This window comes from Mustela putorius, unplaced genomic scaffold (assembly GCF_011764305.1).
Source record: "Mustela putorius furo isolate JIRA1106 unplaced genomic scaffold, ASM1176430v1.1 tig00000743_pilon_pilon_pilon, whole genome shotgun sequence".
Lineage (NCBI taxonomy): Eukaryota > Metazoa > Chordata > Mammalia > Carnivora > Mustelidae > Mustela > Mustela putorius.
The window spans coordinates 6,827,116-6,841,470 of record NW_025421464.1 but is presented as its reverse complement, the minus strand read 5'-3'; the positions used below and the strand labels follow the sequence as shown (position 1 = coordinate 6,841,470).

The window sequence follows — 14,355 nt, the reverse complement described above, 5'->3', positions numbered from 1 at the left end:
TTCTATATTAAGAACCATGCCAAGCTTCTGGCTCGGAAAAACATATCCAACTTAATATAAAATGTACAGAAAAGAACTTTATTATAATAAGCGTCATTATTTCAAAAATCTAGATTGATGTAAAAAAAATTTCACATCCCACATTACAAAATACACCCGTCCCCCCCGCCAAAAAAAGGAAGAAAGAAAAAGAAAAAAATTCACAACCCATTACCAGATACCAAAGCATTTGTTAATAGAACTTTATAGCCATGCCAGTATTATAAATTTTCCTATTATATTTCTAGAAATAACTAAAGTTACTGGATTGTTGCTTTGGTGATTAAAAGTCATTTAACTTCTTGGTTTTCAGATGTCTCCTTGGGAAACTGAAGCACTGGGTCAAGAATATGGGCTTTGTGTTCCAGCAGAGGTTAATTAATTAATTAATTAACTTTTCAAAGATTTTGTTTATTTATTTGACAGAGATCACAAGTTGGCAGAGCAGCAGGCAGTGGGGTGGGGAAGGAGGCTCCCCACTGAGCAGAGAGCCCAAATGTGGGGCTTGATCCCAGGACCCTGCCAAGTCAGAGGCTTTAACCCACCGAGTCAATCAGGCGCCCCCCAGCAGATGTTAATTTAAACCACGTGCATGATTTGAAAAAGTACTTAACTTCTTTGGGGCTGTTTCCTCAGTCATGAAACAGACTAATGACAACCCACATGGGGCTGATGGTAGGGACACTGATAGCACATATTCAAGGAACACAGCCAATATACTCCATAAACATGACACCACTGCTGCCTTGGTCAGCAGGAAAATCAGCCTGTTACTGAGGCTGGCAAACATTGTTATTCTGCAAGCTTGCCAGCCAGCAGGCGTACTTAACAGAGACATGATTTATTAGTAATCAATACATTTAAGAAAGTTGTAGGCATATTTTTTAGTGATTATCAAAATGATACGCTTAATTTATTTTATGGTAACCCTGCAGCAAATAGGAAACATATTAACAATCATTTTCTTTCTATTTTGGAGCCAGGAACAAGGAAGAAAACTATTAAAAGAAAAAAAAAATATATATAGGAATGTAGAAGAGACCAGGGAAAGACCATGGAACACACACCGCAGAAGAGACCAGGGAAAGACCATGGAACACACACCGCCACACTACAGACACTGCATCATTGTATGGTATACAAAGCACTCCCCCCATACATTATCTTAAGCAATTCTCACACTGAAATGTTACTGTTTCCTTCTTAAAGATGGGGAAACAGGTTGGAAGGGGGCAAACTACTTAACCCAAGTCACAGAGCTTGAGCCTCAGTTGTGCCAGAAACATAAACACAGATCCCCTAACCCAGCCCAGGAGCTTTTCTAACAGGCTACTGAAGGGATTTAAAGTTACTATGTCACAGAGGCACTCAGCTGCAGACAGAAAATCACCCCCATGCCCCATGACTCTCCAGCCCCATTACCAGTGGTGATCTCCTCAGCCAACACTCCTACACTTTAATAGACCCACACCTAAAAGAGAAAAGAGCTGCTTCCCTTGGACCTGATACCTGAGAATAATTTCTGTTTGGGGATCTTCGTTTGGCTACCAGAGAAGAATGTTCAACATCTTTCCAACCTCCTTCTTATGCTAATTACAGCTCATCAGCATCTGGACACCCACAAGCAAAATCAATCTGACTATAAAGGCAAGCCAAAAACATTTCTTACCATAAAAAACACAACAAAAAAATACAAACAAGTAAGACTGCAACATGATTAAATACACAGAGCATTTCCCCAGCAACCTGCAGGCGACTGCACATAAAAAAATCACATCCAGGAGCACCTGCGTGGCTCAGTGGGTTGAGCCTCTGTCTTCGGCTCAGGTCATGATCTCAGGGTCCTGGGATCGAGCCCCGCATCGGGCTCTCTGCTCAGCGGGGAGCCTGCTTTCTCCTCTCTCTCTCTGCTTGCCTCTCTGCCTACTTGTGATCTCTGTCTGTCAAATACATAAATAAAATCTTTAAAAAAAAAAAATCACATCAAATACCCCAAGAGTCTGGGAAGGTGGATACCGACAAACATGGAACTCGTGTAACTGTATTCTTTATGATCAGTGAAATGTATACAAGTTTATTTTCAGTTTACCCCCTTCCACATTGTATCTACTGCTAGATGCCAACATGTCTAACACATTCAAAGTCACACAATTAAAAAAAATATATACCATTTGAAAGGCCTCTTCACGTCCCCTTACCCTGTGACCAAGGGACCGCAGACGTGTTAGCCTTCAGTCCACGCCTCATTTCCTTACCATCCTGAAGTCCCAGCACATTCACAATCCTTGGAGAAGCCCACCTGACTATCTAAGCACAGCTTACCTTTCCAAACTATCTCCTCCACAAGCTGATCATGAAACCTAAAATGTAGCCTGCCTTCTACAAATACCATCTAGCTTCCTAACTGTATTAAAAGACTCACCCCCCACAAATATGCCCAAGACACACTGAGTAAAAACAGCAGGTCACAAAACAGCACACGCACCACGATTCCATTTATGTAAAATTATATGCACATAGACACAACCCCTACTCCTAACATGGATGGGGTCCATGATGCTTCTAGTAATTAACTCTGGGTGGTGAGACTGGGGTGATTTTTACTTTCCCTCCATCCTTTCCACAATGCTTGAGTTTCCTATCCTAGGTTATTCTATTCATACTCAGAAAAAGCAACAAAGCCATTTTTAGCAAGCCTCCCCCTAAGACCCACCATGTCAAGAATCTTCACTTGGCATAGAGGGAAAGCAAAAAGGATGCTTATCTATGCTTCTACTTCTAGCCAGTGGTTCTCAGAACTAGCTAAGCAACGGGCTCTGAAGCTGTTTAAAAATATAGAGGCTCGAGGGGCGCCTGGGTGGCTCAGTGGGTTAAAGCCTCTGCTTTCGGCTCAGGTCATGATCCCAGGGTCCTGGGATCGAGCCCCACATCGGGCTCTCTGCTCCTCGGAGAGCCTGCTTCCTCCTCTCTCTCTGTCTGCCTCTCTGCCTGCTTGTGATCTCTGTCTGTCAAATAAATAAATAAGTCTTTAAAAATAAATAAATCTTAAAAAAATATATATATAGAGGCTCGGAGTCCCAGTCCTCAGAAATTCTGGAAGTGGGGCCCAGGCATGTGTATCGCTCTTCAAGTGATACTGATCAGTGGGGGGGTCAAAAACTACAGATTTATGTCTCATTCTCAAAAGGGGCCCCACGGAGGGAGAAAACAGACCAGTGCTGAGTGAAGTGTTTAAAGGCAGGCAATTGCAAGGGAAGCAGACAGGACTGTTTAGGAACAGAAACCAAAGGCTGAAGAGGTATTGAGCTTCAGGTCTGGGAGGCCATGAGGAGAGAGGAGGCTATCAGTAGGTAGGTACACTTAAAGCTGGAAGCCAAGAAAAGGTGAATAAAGTGTAACAGGGCAAATGTTCAGGATTAAGAGACAGAGGACATTTATGCAATAGTTGGGGGCAGGGCTACTGAGGACTTAAAGAAACTGAATAGGAAAAGGCAGTGGGCAGTTTAAATTAGGTCCGCTACAAGTGACCAGCCCTGATTTATGACTAAAAGAAGAACACTGATTCAATTTTTGGAAGCCACAGAAAAATCCTAGCAAAGGCCATGTCCTATGCTCTGTGATTTTCCAAGACAACAACTTCTCTGTGCCTCAGTGTTTTCATCCGTAAAATGTGGGTAATTACACATGTTTCATGGAGTTATTGTGGGTTATTAGGTGAAATGAGATAATGCATGTAAAAAGCTTCCAGAGTACTCAGAACACCAAATGCTCCCAAATGATAACATTAGGAAGCGAATTTGACTAAAGATAATGTTTTGAATTCTAAGAAACCAGAGCCCTCAGTGCCTGGCCCCTAGGTTACTTCCTCATTTTGGCACCACTTAAAAATGCTGGGGAAATACCATAACAAGGTTTGGCTACTTCCCTACTGTTGCTTCTACATTCCTGGTATTTGTCTTACTTCTGTGAAGGAGATGCATTGCATACAAAACTAGTTCTATAAAATTTAATCAAGATTATAAATGAAAACTAACAGAGTTATATTGACAAAATAATAAATGTACTGGTGGAAAATTCTATATCCAAAATACAAATTCAGCTAATGCTGTCACTAGAGAACTAAGTTTCTACCTGGCAAAATGAAAAACGCAAAAGAAAAACAGGAGGGACTGTTTCTCCTTCATCCTCTCCACTCAGATTTGTGCCAAATTAGCTGAGATAGTCAAACAACTAAAATTATTACTATACCATGATCTGTAGAAATTTGGGGGAGTCCGTTTCTTAGTATAACATAATGAAATAATATAAGAACAGCAATAACCACCACCAACAATGAATGCTAATTATATGCCAGGTACTGTCCTAAGCATCTTACATGAATTAACTAAGTCAGTCCTCATAACAGCTCTATAGGATCCTTCAAGGTCTGGCTTCTGCTTAACTACCTCATCTCTGCCTCCATGCTCTTGTCACCACAGCTGGTGCCAGACTGGTCTCAGAGGGTACTCCTGGGAAGCCGAATATAAATATAGATCTGCCGACATCAGGCAGACTGGTGAAACCGGGAAGTATGAGAAGGTGTCCCAGAAGAATACATTTGAAACAAAATTCCAGATGATTCTTACAGGCAGCTAGGTTTAAGGCTCAGTACAGTCTATCCCTTCCAACTTTTATTTATACGTGCTACTTTATTCTTTCACCTGGCTTACTCATACTGAACACTGGCTCAAGAGCCATGTATGTGACGTGGAATGATTTCTAATATCACTTGCTCTCTCACCACCCAGGACAGATGAGAGAAGTCCCTGGTCCCTGCTCCCACAGTGCTTCACGCTTGCTTCTGCCTTTTACCTTGCAATATAAATACAGGTTTCTATGTCTCCCTAATTGAGCTGTGAGCTTGTTCACTGTCCATCTACAGCACCAAGCCTGGCACAAAACAGGGGCTAGTGATCTGTTAATGAAAGAATGAATGAAGCCTCACTAACCTACCTTCAGGGCTCTTATCCATAGAAACAGACCCTCTACATGCGAGTCAAACTCAAATAGAAGGGTCTGGTACCTCATTTGAGACATGATATATTTTGATGGGATTAGCATGATCAAGATAAGTGAGGCCCCATGTTAACAGGCCATCGAGATGAATAGTGGTTGTTCTATTTCTTTGGAAGTGTTGCTATGACCCAGCTTGTCCATACATGAAGTCCTGGTCCATAACTGGGCTTCACACCCACAAAAGTTAATGAATGGGCATCCTACACATAAACATGAAAACTGGAACAGGTTGACAAAAGGAGACTGATATGCAATATCTATATTATCATTTATTTTTTAATTTTTTTAAAAGATTTTATTTTTCTTATTTGACAGACAGAGATCACAAGTAGGCAGAGAAGCAGGCAGAGAGAGAGAGAGGAGGAAGCAGGTTCCCCGCGGAGCAGAGAGTCCAATGTGGGGCTCTATCCCAGGACCCCGAGATCATGACCTGAGCCGAAGGTAGGGGTTTTAACCCACTGAGCCACCCAGGCACCCTATATTATTGTTTATTAAACTGTCATATGCTGGCTATATAGGATGCTCATGATCGTTATTCTTCACACAGTGTTTTCAGAAAGGTTTTATCCAGCTTGTTGATCGAAGAGGAATTCAAAATCCAGAGAGCATAACCTGCCCAAGGCTACCTGGTAGTTTGGGGGTAGAGCTGGGATTTGAAACCAGGTCCATCCACCTCAAAGACAATCCCTCCCTCCACTGCTCTGTGTTGCCTCTGGATGCCAGCCAGAAGACCACAGGAGCCACCTTGGTGTGGGAAGGAGCTTTGGAAGCAGACCCAGGCTCAAATTCTGCTTTTGTGACTTACTTGCTAAAAGGTATTTGGTAATTAACAAACTCTCTAAGACTCATCTCTAAAAAGAAGATTAAACTGCCTAATTCATAAAGTATGTACCCTGTAAAGCCCTGAGTCTCTTAGTAGATGCCCAATAAATGTGAGCTGGCCATGAGCCTACTTTCCCTCTTGCCCTGCAAAAAAGAGCAGTTTCTTCCGGGATGGCAAATAAATCCTGCTTCATGGTCTTCCTCACTGGCAAATAACTATGTTGTGCTCTAGTTGGGAAAGGCCTGTGGGTAAATCCTTAATATGACTGGAACCAGTTAGCAAGCCAGATGTGCAACACTCAAAATCATCCCCTCAAGCCTGATGAAAGGAACACAAACACATTGCTTATTTCAGCATCCCTACATTTTGTCATCTGAGGTCAGGAATGAGACAAGCAGCTGGAGGGAGAGAAAAGGAATTGATCCAGAAACTGTTCAATTATGAGGTTTTCAAATAGCAACGGAACAACAGCAAGACATTTCCATCCTTGTTTAACATAAAGTGCCTGTTAGTACATGACTTAATGCTATTCTTAAAATTAAATACCGTTCGCTCTTCACTTGCTTACTGTTCTGACCACTATAACCAACCCTTTCGTAATTTTCAAGCTTGAGGAATATAAAAAGGGGGAAAAACCTTTGACGTTTCTGTTTACAGACCATGTGGAGAAGCAGGGACATGGGACTCCCTGGTAAGTCCTCTCTGAGGAAGGTTTTTGTTACCTTCCACAAGGGACCAGTACACAGCTATGAATGGCAGACTCAGGGAGGGAAAGCATTTCTTTAGGTAGATACTTTAAAAATCACCAACAGAGTAGAAAGAAGAGAAACACAAATGGGAAACCCATCTTCATCCCAGCCACTAATATTAAGGAAGCAGACACTGTGCTAATAAGCACTTGATCTGTCTTATTTCACCTAATCCTTGCATAGCACCGAGATAAGATTCCAGTATCATCCTAATTTTACAACTGAGGAAATACAGGCTCAGAGAGGTTAAGCAACTTTCCCAAAGTCACACAGCTTATAAACAACAAGACCAAGACACCAACATAAGTCTTGCTTTAATCAAAAGCCCATATTCTTAATCATCTATATCACAATAACTACCTATATATGCTTTAGCACTCACTGTCCCCCACCCCTGCCATTTCCCTCACTGTACAAGAAGGAATACTATGTATCTTTCAAGGAACACTCTAGTGCCATCTCTTTTCTTAAGCATTCCCAGAATCCCTAGAATACTCTTTCCTCTAGGCCTTTGCAACCTCTAGTATAACAAGTCTTAGTATAGTATGATGTCTAGGGTCAGTATTAAAATAATAATCTATAATACACTAACATTTATCAGACCCCCACATGATATTAGACCTGCATTAAGCCAGTCACCTCACAGTAATAAATCTCACACTAACCCAAGGAAGTCGGTATTAATCCTTTTCTTACAGATGAATAAACAAATATATTTTAAACACTATGGTGGACAAAAGCTGAGTGGCCTTGTGGGAGAACCATACACTGGTTACCATGGCAAGAATCTCTTGAATTGCGCAAAGCTTTTAACTACTAACACGTGCCTTGATCCTAACCGTTGATGGTTAATGTTACACTGGTGTTAAATAAATTCATCTGTACATTCCACCAATATTTACTGAGCACCTACCATAAGTGAGCCCCGTGAAGGGCACTCGAATTGCCTAGACACAATCTCACTGAGTCATTTTGCCATTTGCTCCTAATAACTTGAGCAATTTGAAAGGGTAAGTAATTAAAGTCTCCACCATCTTAATGACCTGCCCTGGGTCAAAGCATCAAGATTAGAACCAAGGTCTTCTGGTTAAGATCTTTTGATTTCACCAGCAACCCAGAGAAGAGCAAGCTGGCTTGGATCCAGCAGAACACATACGATGGCTTAGTTTCATGAGCCGAGTGTGGGATTTGTGGTCAGAAGCTGAGGGTGTAGGTCTCCGTTTAGACACTTACCTACTATATGATTTGAAGTCATTACAATTTCCTCATTTTCAGGAAGAGAAAAGCCACTACTCTTGTGGGGTAGCTGTAAGACTCGAACGCGATCAGATATGTAAAGATACTGCTACAAGCGCTGAATACAGTAATGGCAAACCGGCCCGTTGAAATCCTGGTACTGTCTGTTATTAGCCTAGACCCCTCCTCTCCCTTCCACCGGAAGCGCCTTCCTCACTGAGCATTCCTATTCTCCTGCTCCCTTTAATAATGAAGTCATTCTTGTTCGGTATGTTTTTATATTTGCTAATATGGCTTTCTGGTAAATACAGGTAAAACTGCTTTATTCCCTATGTTTATTCCTTCCCTTCTATGAACTGTAATTTTACAGTTGTGGGCTGGGAGTGTCTCTCTCATTTGGGTGGGGGCATGCAGGACAGATTTTGAGGAGACATGAGAGCTGGGAGGCTAGGGCAGAGAGACTTAGTAAGGCTGTAGTGAGTTAGGAAAGGTGGTAAGGGCAGAGTCACTGGTACTGGCACAATGTAATCAATTACGTGTGGGGACCATGAGCCTTAAGCACGGCGTGTGGATCTCTGCCTTGCCTGGTGGAGTAGAGGGTGGTGCCGTGACCATTTCCAGAGGGGAAAAGCAGATGAGTCTTGGGCAATGAAGGAATAGGAATGGTTTTGAATGAGCTGAGTTGGCCTGTCTGATGGGAGTTTCCTGTTTGTTAATTAGCTGAACTGACTAGAGCCTGGAAGAGACACAAGGTTGAAGATTTGGGGATCAACAGCAGAGAGATGTGGGTTAAAGCTGCAGGAAGTAGATGAAATCAAGGAGAGTGCACACAGTAAAACGCAAAAACAACTGAGGGGAAGACACTGCCAACCCATGCAAAAATGAACGCTTGAGGAACAGGGACAGGGCAAGAAAAAAGGATCTGGAGATGGAATACCAGGAAAGAGCAGCAGGACCCAGGATTTTGTTCCTGTCTTTGTTAAATTTTGAACATAGCAGGAGCCCTGATAAAAGGCAGCACCAAATGATGCCATATCACTGCCACAACCTACTGTGGAGGCATCAAAAATGTTTCTTTTTCACTGATGCTGACCAAACTCGGTTCTCTTCTGACGGTAGGAAAGGTTTTGCCATTTCCCTCTTCTGACTCAGGCAGGTGGCAGGAGCTCTGGTCTATACCTCCTGGCTGCTGGGAGTCTGAGAAGCACCCAGCACTCCTGATGCGTGGAGTCCACTGGAATCACAATTCTTTGCTGATGACAGAAAAGTAGTCTTTAAAACACTGACTTGTTATCAACTGCTGTCACTGTTGATGAGGTAGAATGTGTGCATATGCCTAGCATGCACACCACATACCTATACACTGCTTCCTAGCCCCTGCACCCCCCCAAAGCCTGTAACAGCCTCCAGGGGAACCATGTTAAAACAGCGCAATTAACTAGAACTGCTACAAACTCAATAACTCACCTACCTAATGAAGCAATACAAGGAAAATTGGACCTCTTTTAATAAGAATTTTAAAAGAGACAAGACATAAAGGTCAAATGCCATTTCTGGATCCCAGCTCTTTTCTTCTTCCCTCCCATTCTGAAGCAGTTAATACCAAGGAGACAACGCACACTGTACTAATCCCTATAAAAAAAAGGAGGCAGCCAATCACGCTATTATACCCAAGGGCAAATTTTTTTCTTTCCACCCAACCCCCAAGCTAAGTGCCTCCCCTGATCTTTTTCTGAAAGTTTTATTATGCAAACCTAAAGGATTTCAATTACAATAATTCTTGTCCTTCTCCAGCCCAACTCACAAAAGCAGAACTAAATTACCAGCAATTCTAGGCCATAACGGTGGTTTTTGCTTCTTACCTTCCCTCCAGAGTCACCTTAATCTAGAGAGTCTTCCCTCTCAACCCCTTCTGTCGGAGTGGGGAACACAGCTGTGTTTATGCCACCCCACTAGTTAGCATATCATGACACTGTACATGCCCATCAACAAGCAGTCTGCCCAGTCTACGCAGATCTCATGGAGCAATTACACCGCAGGCTAGTAAAACCCACTCACACTCTCCCACCGGCTTCCCGGTGACCTCTCAGGATGGGTGCATGGGACAAGGGCCCAGAGGGGCAGGGGAGACAGGGCTGGCAGACATGAGAACTTATACTTCTTAAAGAACCTACTCTATTCCGGCGTCCACACTGAGTTTACATAGGTCATTTCCCCTGACGCTCACAACCACCCCATGTGGTAGAGCTAGTATTTCACAGACAGGGCAACTAAGGCTTGGAGAAGTTTAGGAAGACCACCACGGTTCCTAAGCAGTGGAGCTATTGGTAGCGCACCAGGCAATATGGCTACCTGAGGAGTTTAGTGGATGGTGCTGAGAGATGACAAGTGCTGAGCCTTGACCAGGATGAACTTTAAGGCAATCCACTCTTACACGTGACAAGTCTCTGAGGTTTGATAAGAAAGGGAGCAGCGCAGGGCAGCTCTCTAGAGGTTCTGGGCTGGCAAGCTAATTCCCAGCCTATGGTGCTTAATTAGGAGTTGTTGGATTACCAGAAGAAGCTTGTCATAGGAGGGCCTCACTTATATAAGGAAGTTCTATCCATAATGTATGTTAATCTTAAAAATAAAACTTAGTAATTTTACCGAAAAAACAAAAAGGGTTTTCTCAGGATTGGTAGAGAATTACAATTCAGGCCATTCAAGCTATGACAAAATTATAAGCAAGTCCAGAGAACAAAGGAGAAGTCTGCTATTTTATGGGGGGAGGGGGAGGGTTCTGAGGAGATGCTATAAACAAAAGTACATCTGAATAAACCAAGAGTTTGAAGTGTAGTGGCTTGTCATTGGCTAGGCTACTACTGGGCAAGGGGAAAATCTTTCTTCCTCCTGCTGGGTTAGTAAATTATAAGCTTCCTCCTGTGGGGAGTGCAAGATCTGTCTCTTCCTTTTGGGGTCTGCAACTGATAGCAAGTGTTAGGGGGTGAGAGCTCCCCCTTCTGGTCTCCTCGCTCCATATTAAATGAGGTTTTCTTTATTCAATTTCAGAGGTCGTTCTTAAGGGCATGGCTCTAAAGCGGGGCTTCTGCCATAATTTCAAAGCCAGTGAGACAAAGTAAAACTTATGACTAGCCACCCACTTGTTTTTGCTTTCAAACAATCTACTAAAGTCAACTGCATTGACTTCAACTATGCAGGGTTCTAGGAAGAGTCCTAAATCCTTGTTTGTGCTTAACTTTCTTGAAAAGTCCTTTAGAGAAGTGGCTGCTCATTCCTGCAGTCAGTGAATGTTTACTATACATCCCCCACAAGCGGAGCACCAGGCTGAGCCCTGGATCTGAGAGGTGACCCGGCCATCGGTTCCGTAATCTTAGATAGGGCTAGGAAGGCAAAATCCTAGGACCAAGACTCCATGTAACAGGAGGCTCTATTCTAATCTAGGAGCTCATCATAGGCTTCACTGAGAAAGGGACACCAAAACTAAGGACCTGAAGTGGTGCCTGGGTGGCACAGTCGGCTGAGCATTCTGACTCTTGGTTTCAGCTTAAGCTGTGATCACATGGTCATGAGATGGAGATTTCTGTTGGGCTCTGTACTCAGCCCAGAGTTTGCTCTTGGGATTCTCTCTCCCTCTCATGCTCTTGCTCTCTCTGAGTAAGTAAATCTTAAGAAGACACAAAACCCCAAAAACTAAGCACCTGAAAATGACTGAAAGGTATCCAGACAGAAAGGTCAGAGAAAATTGTTGTGGATGGAGGGGAGAGCAGGGTAGAAACCTGGGGGCCAGAATGAGCTGGGCATGTCTGCAGATACTCCTAGTGGTCTGAGGCTGCTAAGCTCCGGCTTACTACTACATAAACCTGGTCCACTTGCATCAGAAGGGCCAGCAAAGGGAGAATAACCCAGAAGAGAGGACAAGACAAAGAAATCTTGCACCATGTGCCCCTGCTCTGCTCTGCCTCCCTTCTCAACTCCCATCAAGGCCTGAGGGCCAGTGTGCCAGGAGTAGCAGCAGCTGGCAGGGGCGGGAAGAGGCCCAGGGCTGCCTGGGTGCGGGTGTGTTCAGAATGCAGCACTCATCCTCACCAGCCATTACAGGCCAAACATGCCTTCCAGGAGATGTCTTACCAAGCCATTGCCCTCACTAATAATAATGTTATCAAATTTCTAATGCGGGTACTCTAAAGCAAATGTACTGTTACCAGCACGCCACTGGGCACATTTTTCAGAAGGAAACAGCTGCTCACTGAATCTGTCACTTTTCCTCTACTTGGTACCATGCGCACAGAACAAGAGCTGGCTGAGGGCTGTTTTTCTACTCTACCTTCCTTTAAGCATGCTCAAGAGGCAGCATCAGGTCTTTCAACAGAACCTAGCGGGTCAGCCATGGCACAGCTCTTGAGGAGTTTCCCGGATGGCATGATGAAGCCTTGACAACTAGGGCCTGTGCCTCGGAATTTTAAGGTACAGATATCAGAGCTTCTAGTTCACTAGTCTAGTCTCCTCATTATAGATTATAGACCTGAAAATGCAGCCCAGAGAAGTCAAGTAAAAGGTCTGTCATCACACAGCCAGTGAGCTGTAGAACTACAAGTTGGTTCCTTTCTCAGCTGATTTCTTTACCGAAAAAACAGATTTATTTTGTAGGTTGTGAGGTCTAAATAAGAGAGCCTGTAACCCAGCAGTGCCAGAAAGGTGGCAAGTGTCCAATGACTAGTGACTGTCTGCAAAACTTTGTCTCTTAGATCTCCGAAACAACCCATTCCCTTTCCTGGGGCCTCATTTTGCTGAATTCCCACAGAGGAGAGAAAACAGACTGGCCATGGGGTTAACGTGTTCACCGCTGGTGTGTGGCCAATAACTGATCAGGGGTCAACTGAGCTCTCTCCTTGATCTCAGATCTCAAGTCCAGTTCTTTGCCCTGCCAGTTTCACCCCTGCCAGACTCTCTGTTGTCTCTGGAGGGCTGGTGTGATCAGAGAAGACACCCCTGAAGAGAGCCACGTCTCCTTCCCTTTAGCTACTCTGAGTTGGAAGAGGCTAATAAGCCAAATCCATTTGAGAAGGCATAGACAGGAACTCTCAACGTTTACCTATGAGGGTGAGGAGTGCAAAAGATCCTGTAGATACCCACACCAATTCTACCAATAGCCAACAAAAAAATCATCCAAACCATGGAACAAACATGAACTTCTGACAAGACAACCAAATGGGCCAATCAGCTCCACAGACCAGCTCCTCAGAGTGCCCCCGCTACCCCCTCTCCCTCCCTCCTTTAAAATAACCATCCAACCATGTAAACTGCCCAGTGCAAGTGTCTGTTAGTCTCCAGCAGAACTGTCAGTGCTCCTAAGTTGCTGGCCTTCCAGATTACACTGTAGCTTCTTCCTTGGGGGAGGGATGCAGCAGGCCACCAGACAATAGCAGGAGGAGATTGGCCGAGCAGTAACTACTCTGGTTACGGCATCGCAATTCATGGCAGCATTTTGCTGGGAGTGTGTACCACCAGGGAGGAGAAACATAAAAAGGGGAACCTGGGCTGTAAATAGTTTATTTCGGCAATTCCTGATGTTGGCTGAATCATACTTTAATACAGAAATACAGGAAAGCACCACTCTGGAGGTGACATGTGTTGCCACCTCATTACTCTTTTCAAAAGGGTCTTCCATCAGAGAGACACCTCACCACAAATTACAGCAAAGAAAACAAAACCCTCATGCACAGACTTATTAATAGAACAGAAGGAAATGGAACCACAGGATTTAAGGGAGCAGAGAACCAAAGCAACAAAGACCATCAGTGATCTGGGGTCTCCGGGCTGCATTTCCATGCACAGAAAATGGGAAGGAAAAAAAAAAAAGTGGCCCTCAGAGTCCGCTCCTCAACTGCACATCACAGTTTTTCAAAGTAGCTCTCATTCCCCCCCCCCATTCCTTCTAATGCACCTAAAGTAGGCTGATTTCTCCAGTGAACCCTACCTTCATGTTCCTTCTCAGTGGTCCCCACTTTCTTGATCTTCCTGGGAGATTTCATAAAGAGGGGAAAGATGGTTCGTAAGCCAAGAATATCAACAAACTTATGGCAATTGTCTGTGCCCTCGGGTCCAATCATGGCATGGTCCAGCACTTTCAGGGCACTGCTCCGGGAGATCTTCTTTTCTCTGGGAACAAAAGAGGTTTCATATAAGGCATGTCATAGGAATGTTCTAGTCTCCAAAAAAGTTGCGGGGGGGTGGGTTTCTCATTATAATTGGGGGAAAAGAAAGAAAAAAACAAAACAACCGTCCACCAATGACAAAATTATTACATAATGATAGATTTACACAGAATATTATATACTTCTTAATAATTAGGAAAGTCCATAATAGAATGACTAAATTCCTATGGTTAGAGTGATAAGCACAAAAGGTAATATTCAAGATTCTATATGAAGCATTACCTCAATTATGTGAAAA

The 14,355-nt window shown here is 43.6% G+C and overlaps 1 protein-coding gene across 1 annotated transcript in view; it reads right to left on the bottom strand.

Annotated features, from left to right (window-relative positions):
* Nucleotides 1-14,355, bottom strand: part of CTNNBL1 (catenin beta like 1) — a 161,676-nt gene that overhangs the window by 48,119 nt on the left and 99,202 nt on the right. Inside the window, exon 11 of the mRNA XM_004746461.3 lies at nt 13,880-14,061. Coding sequence (XP_004746518.1) covers nt 13,880-14,061 — 182 coding nt within the window. The remainder of the gene's footprint in view (nt 1-13,879; nt 14,062-14,355) is intronic.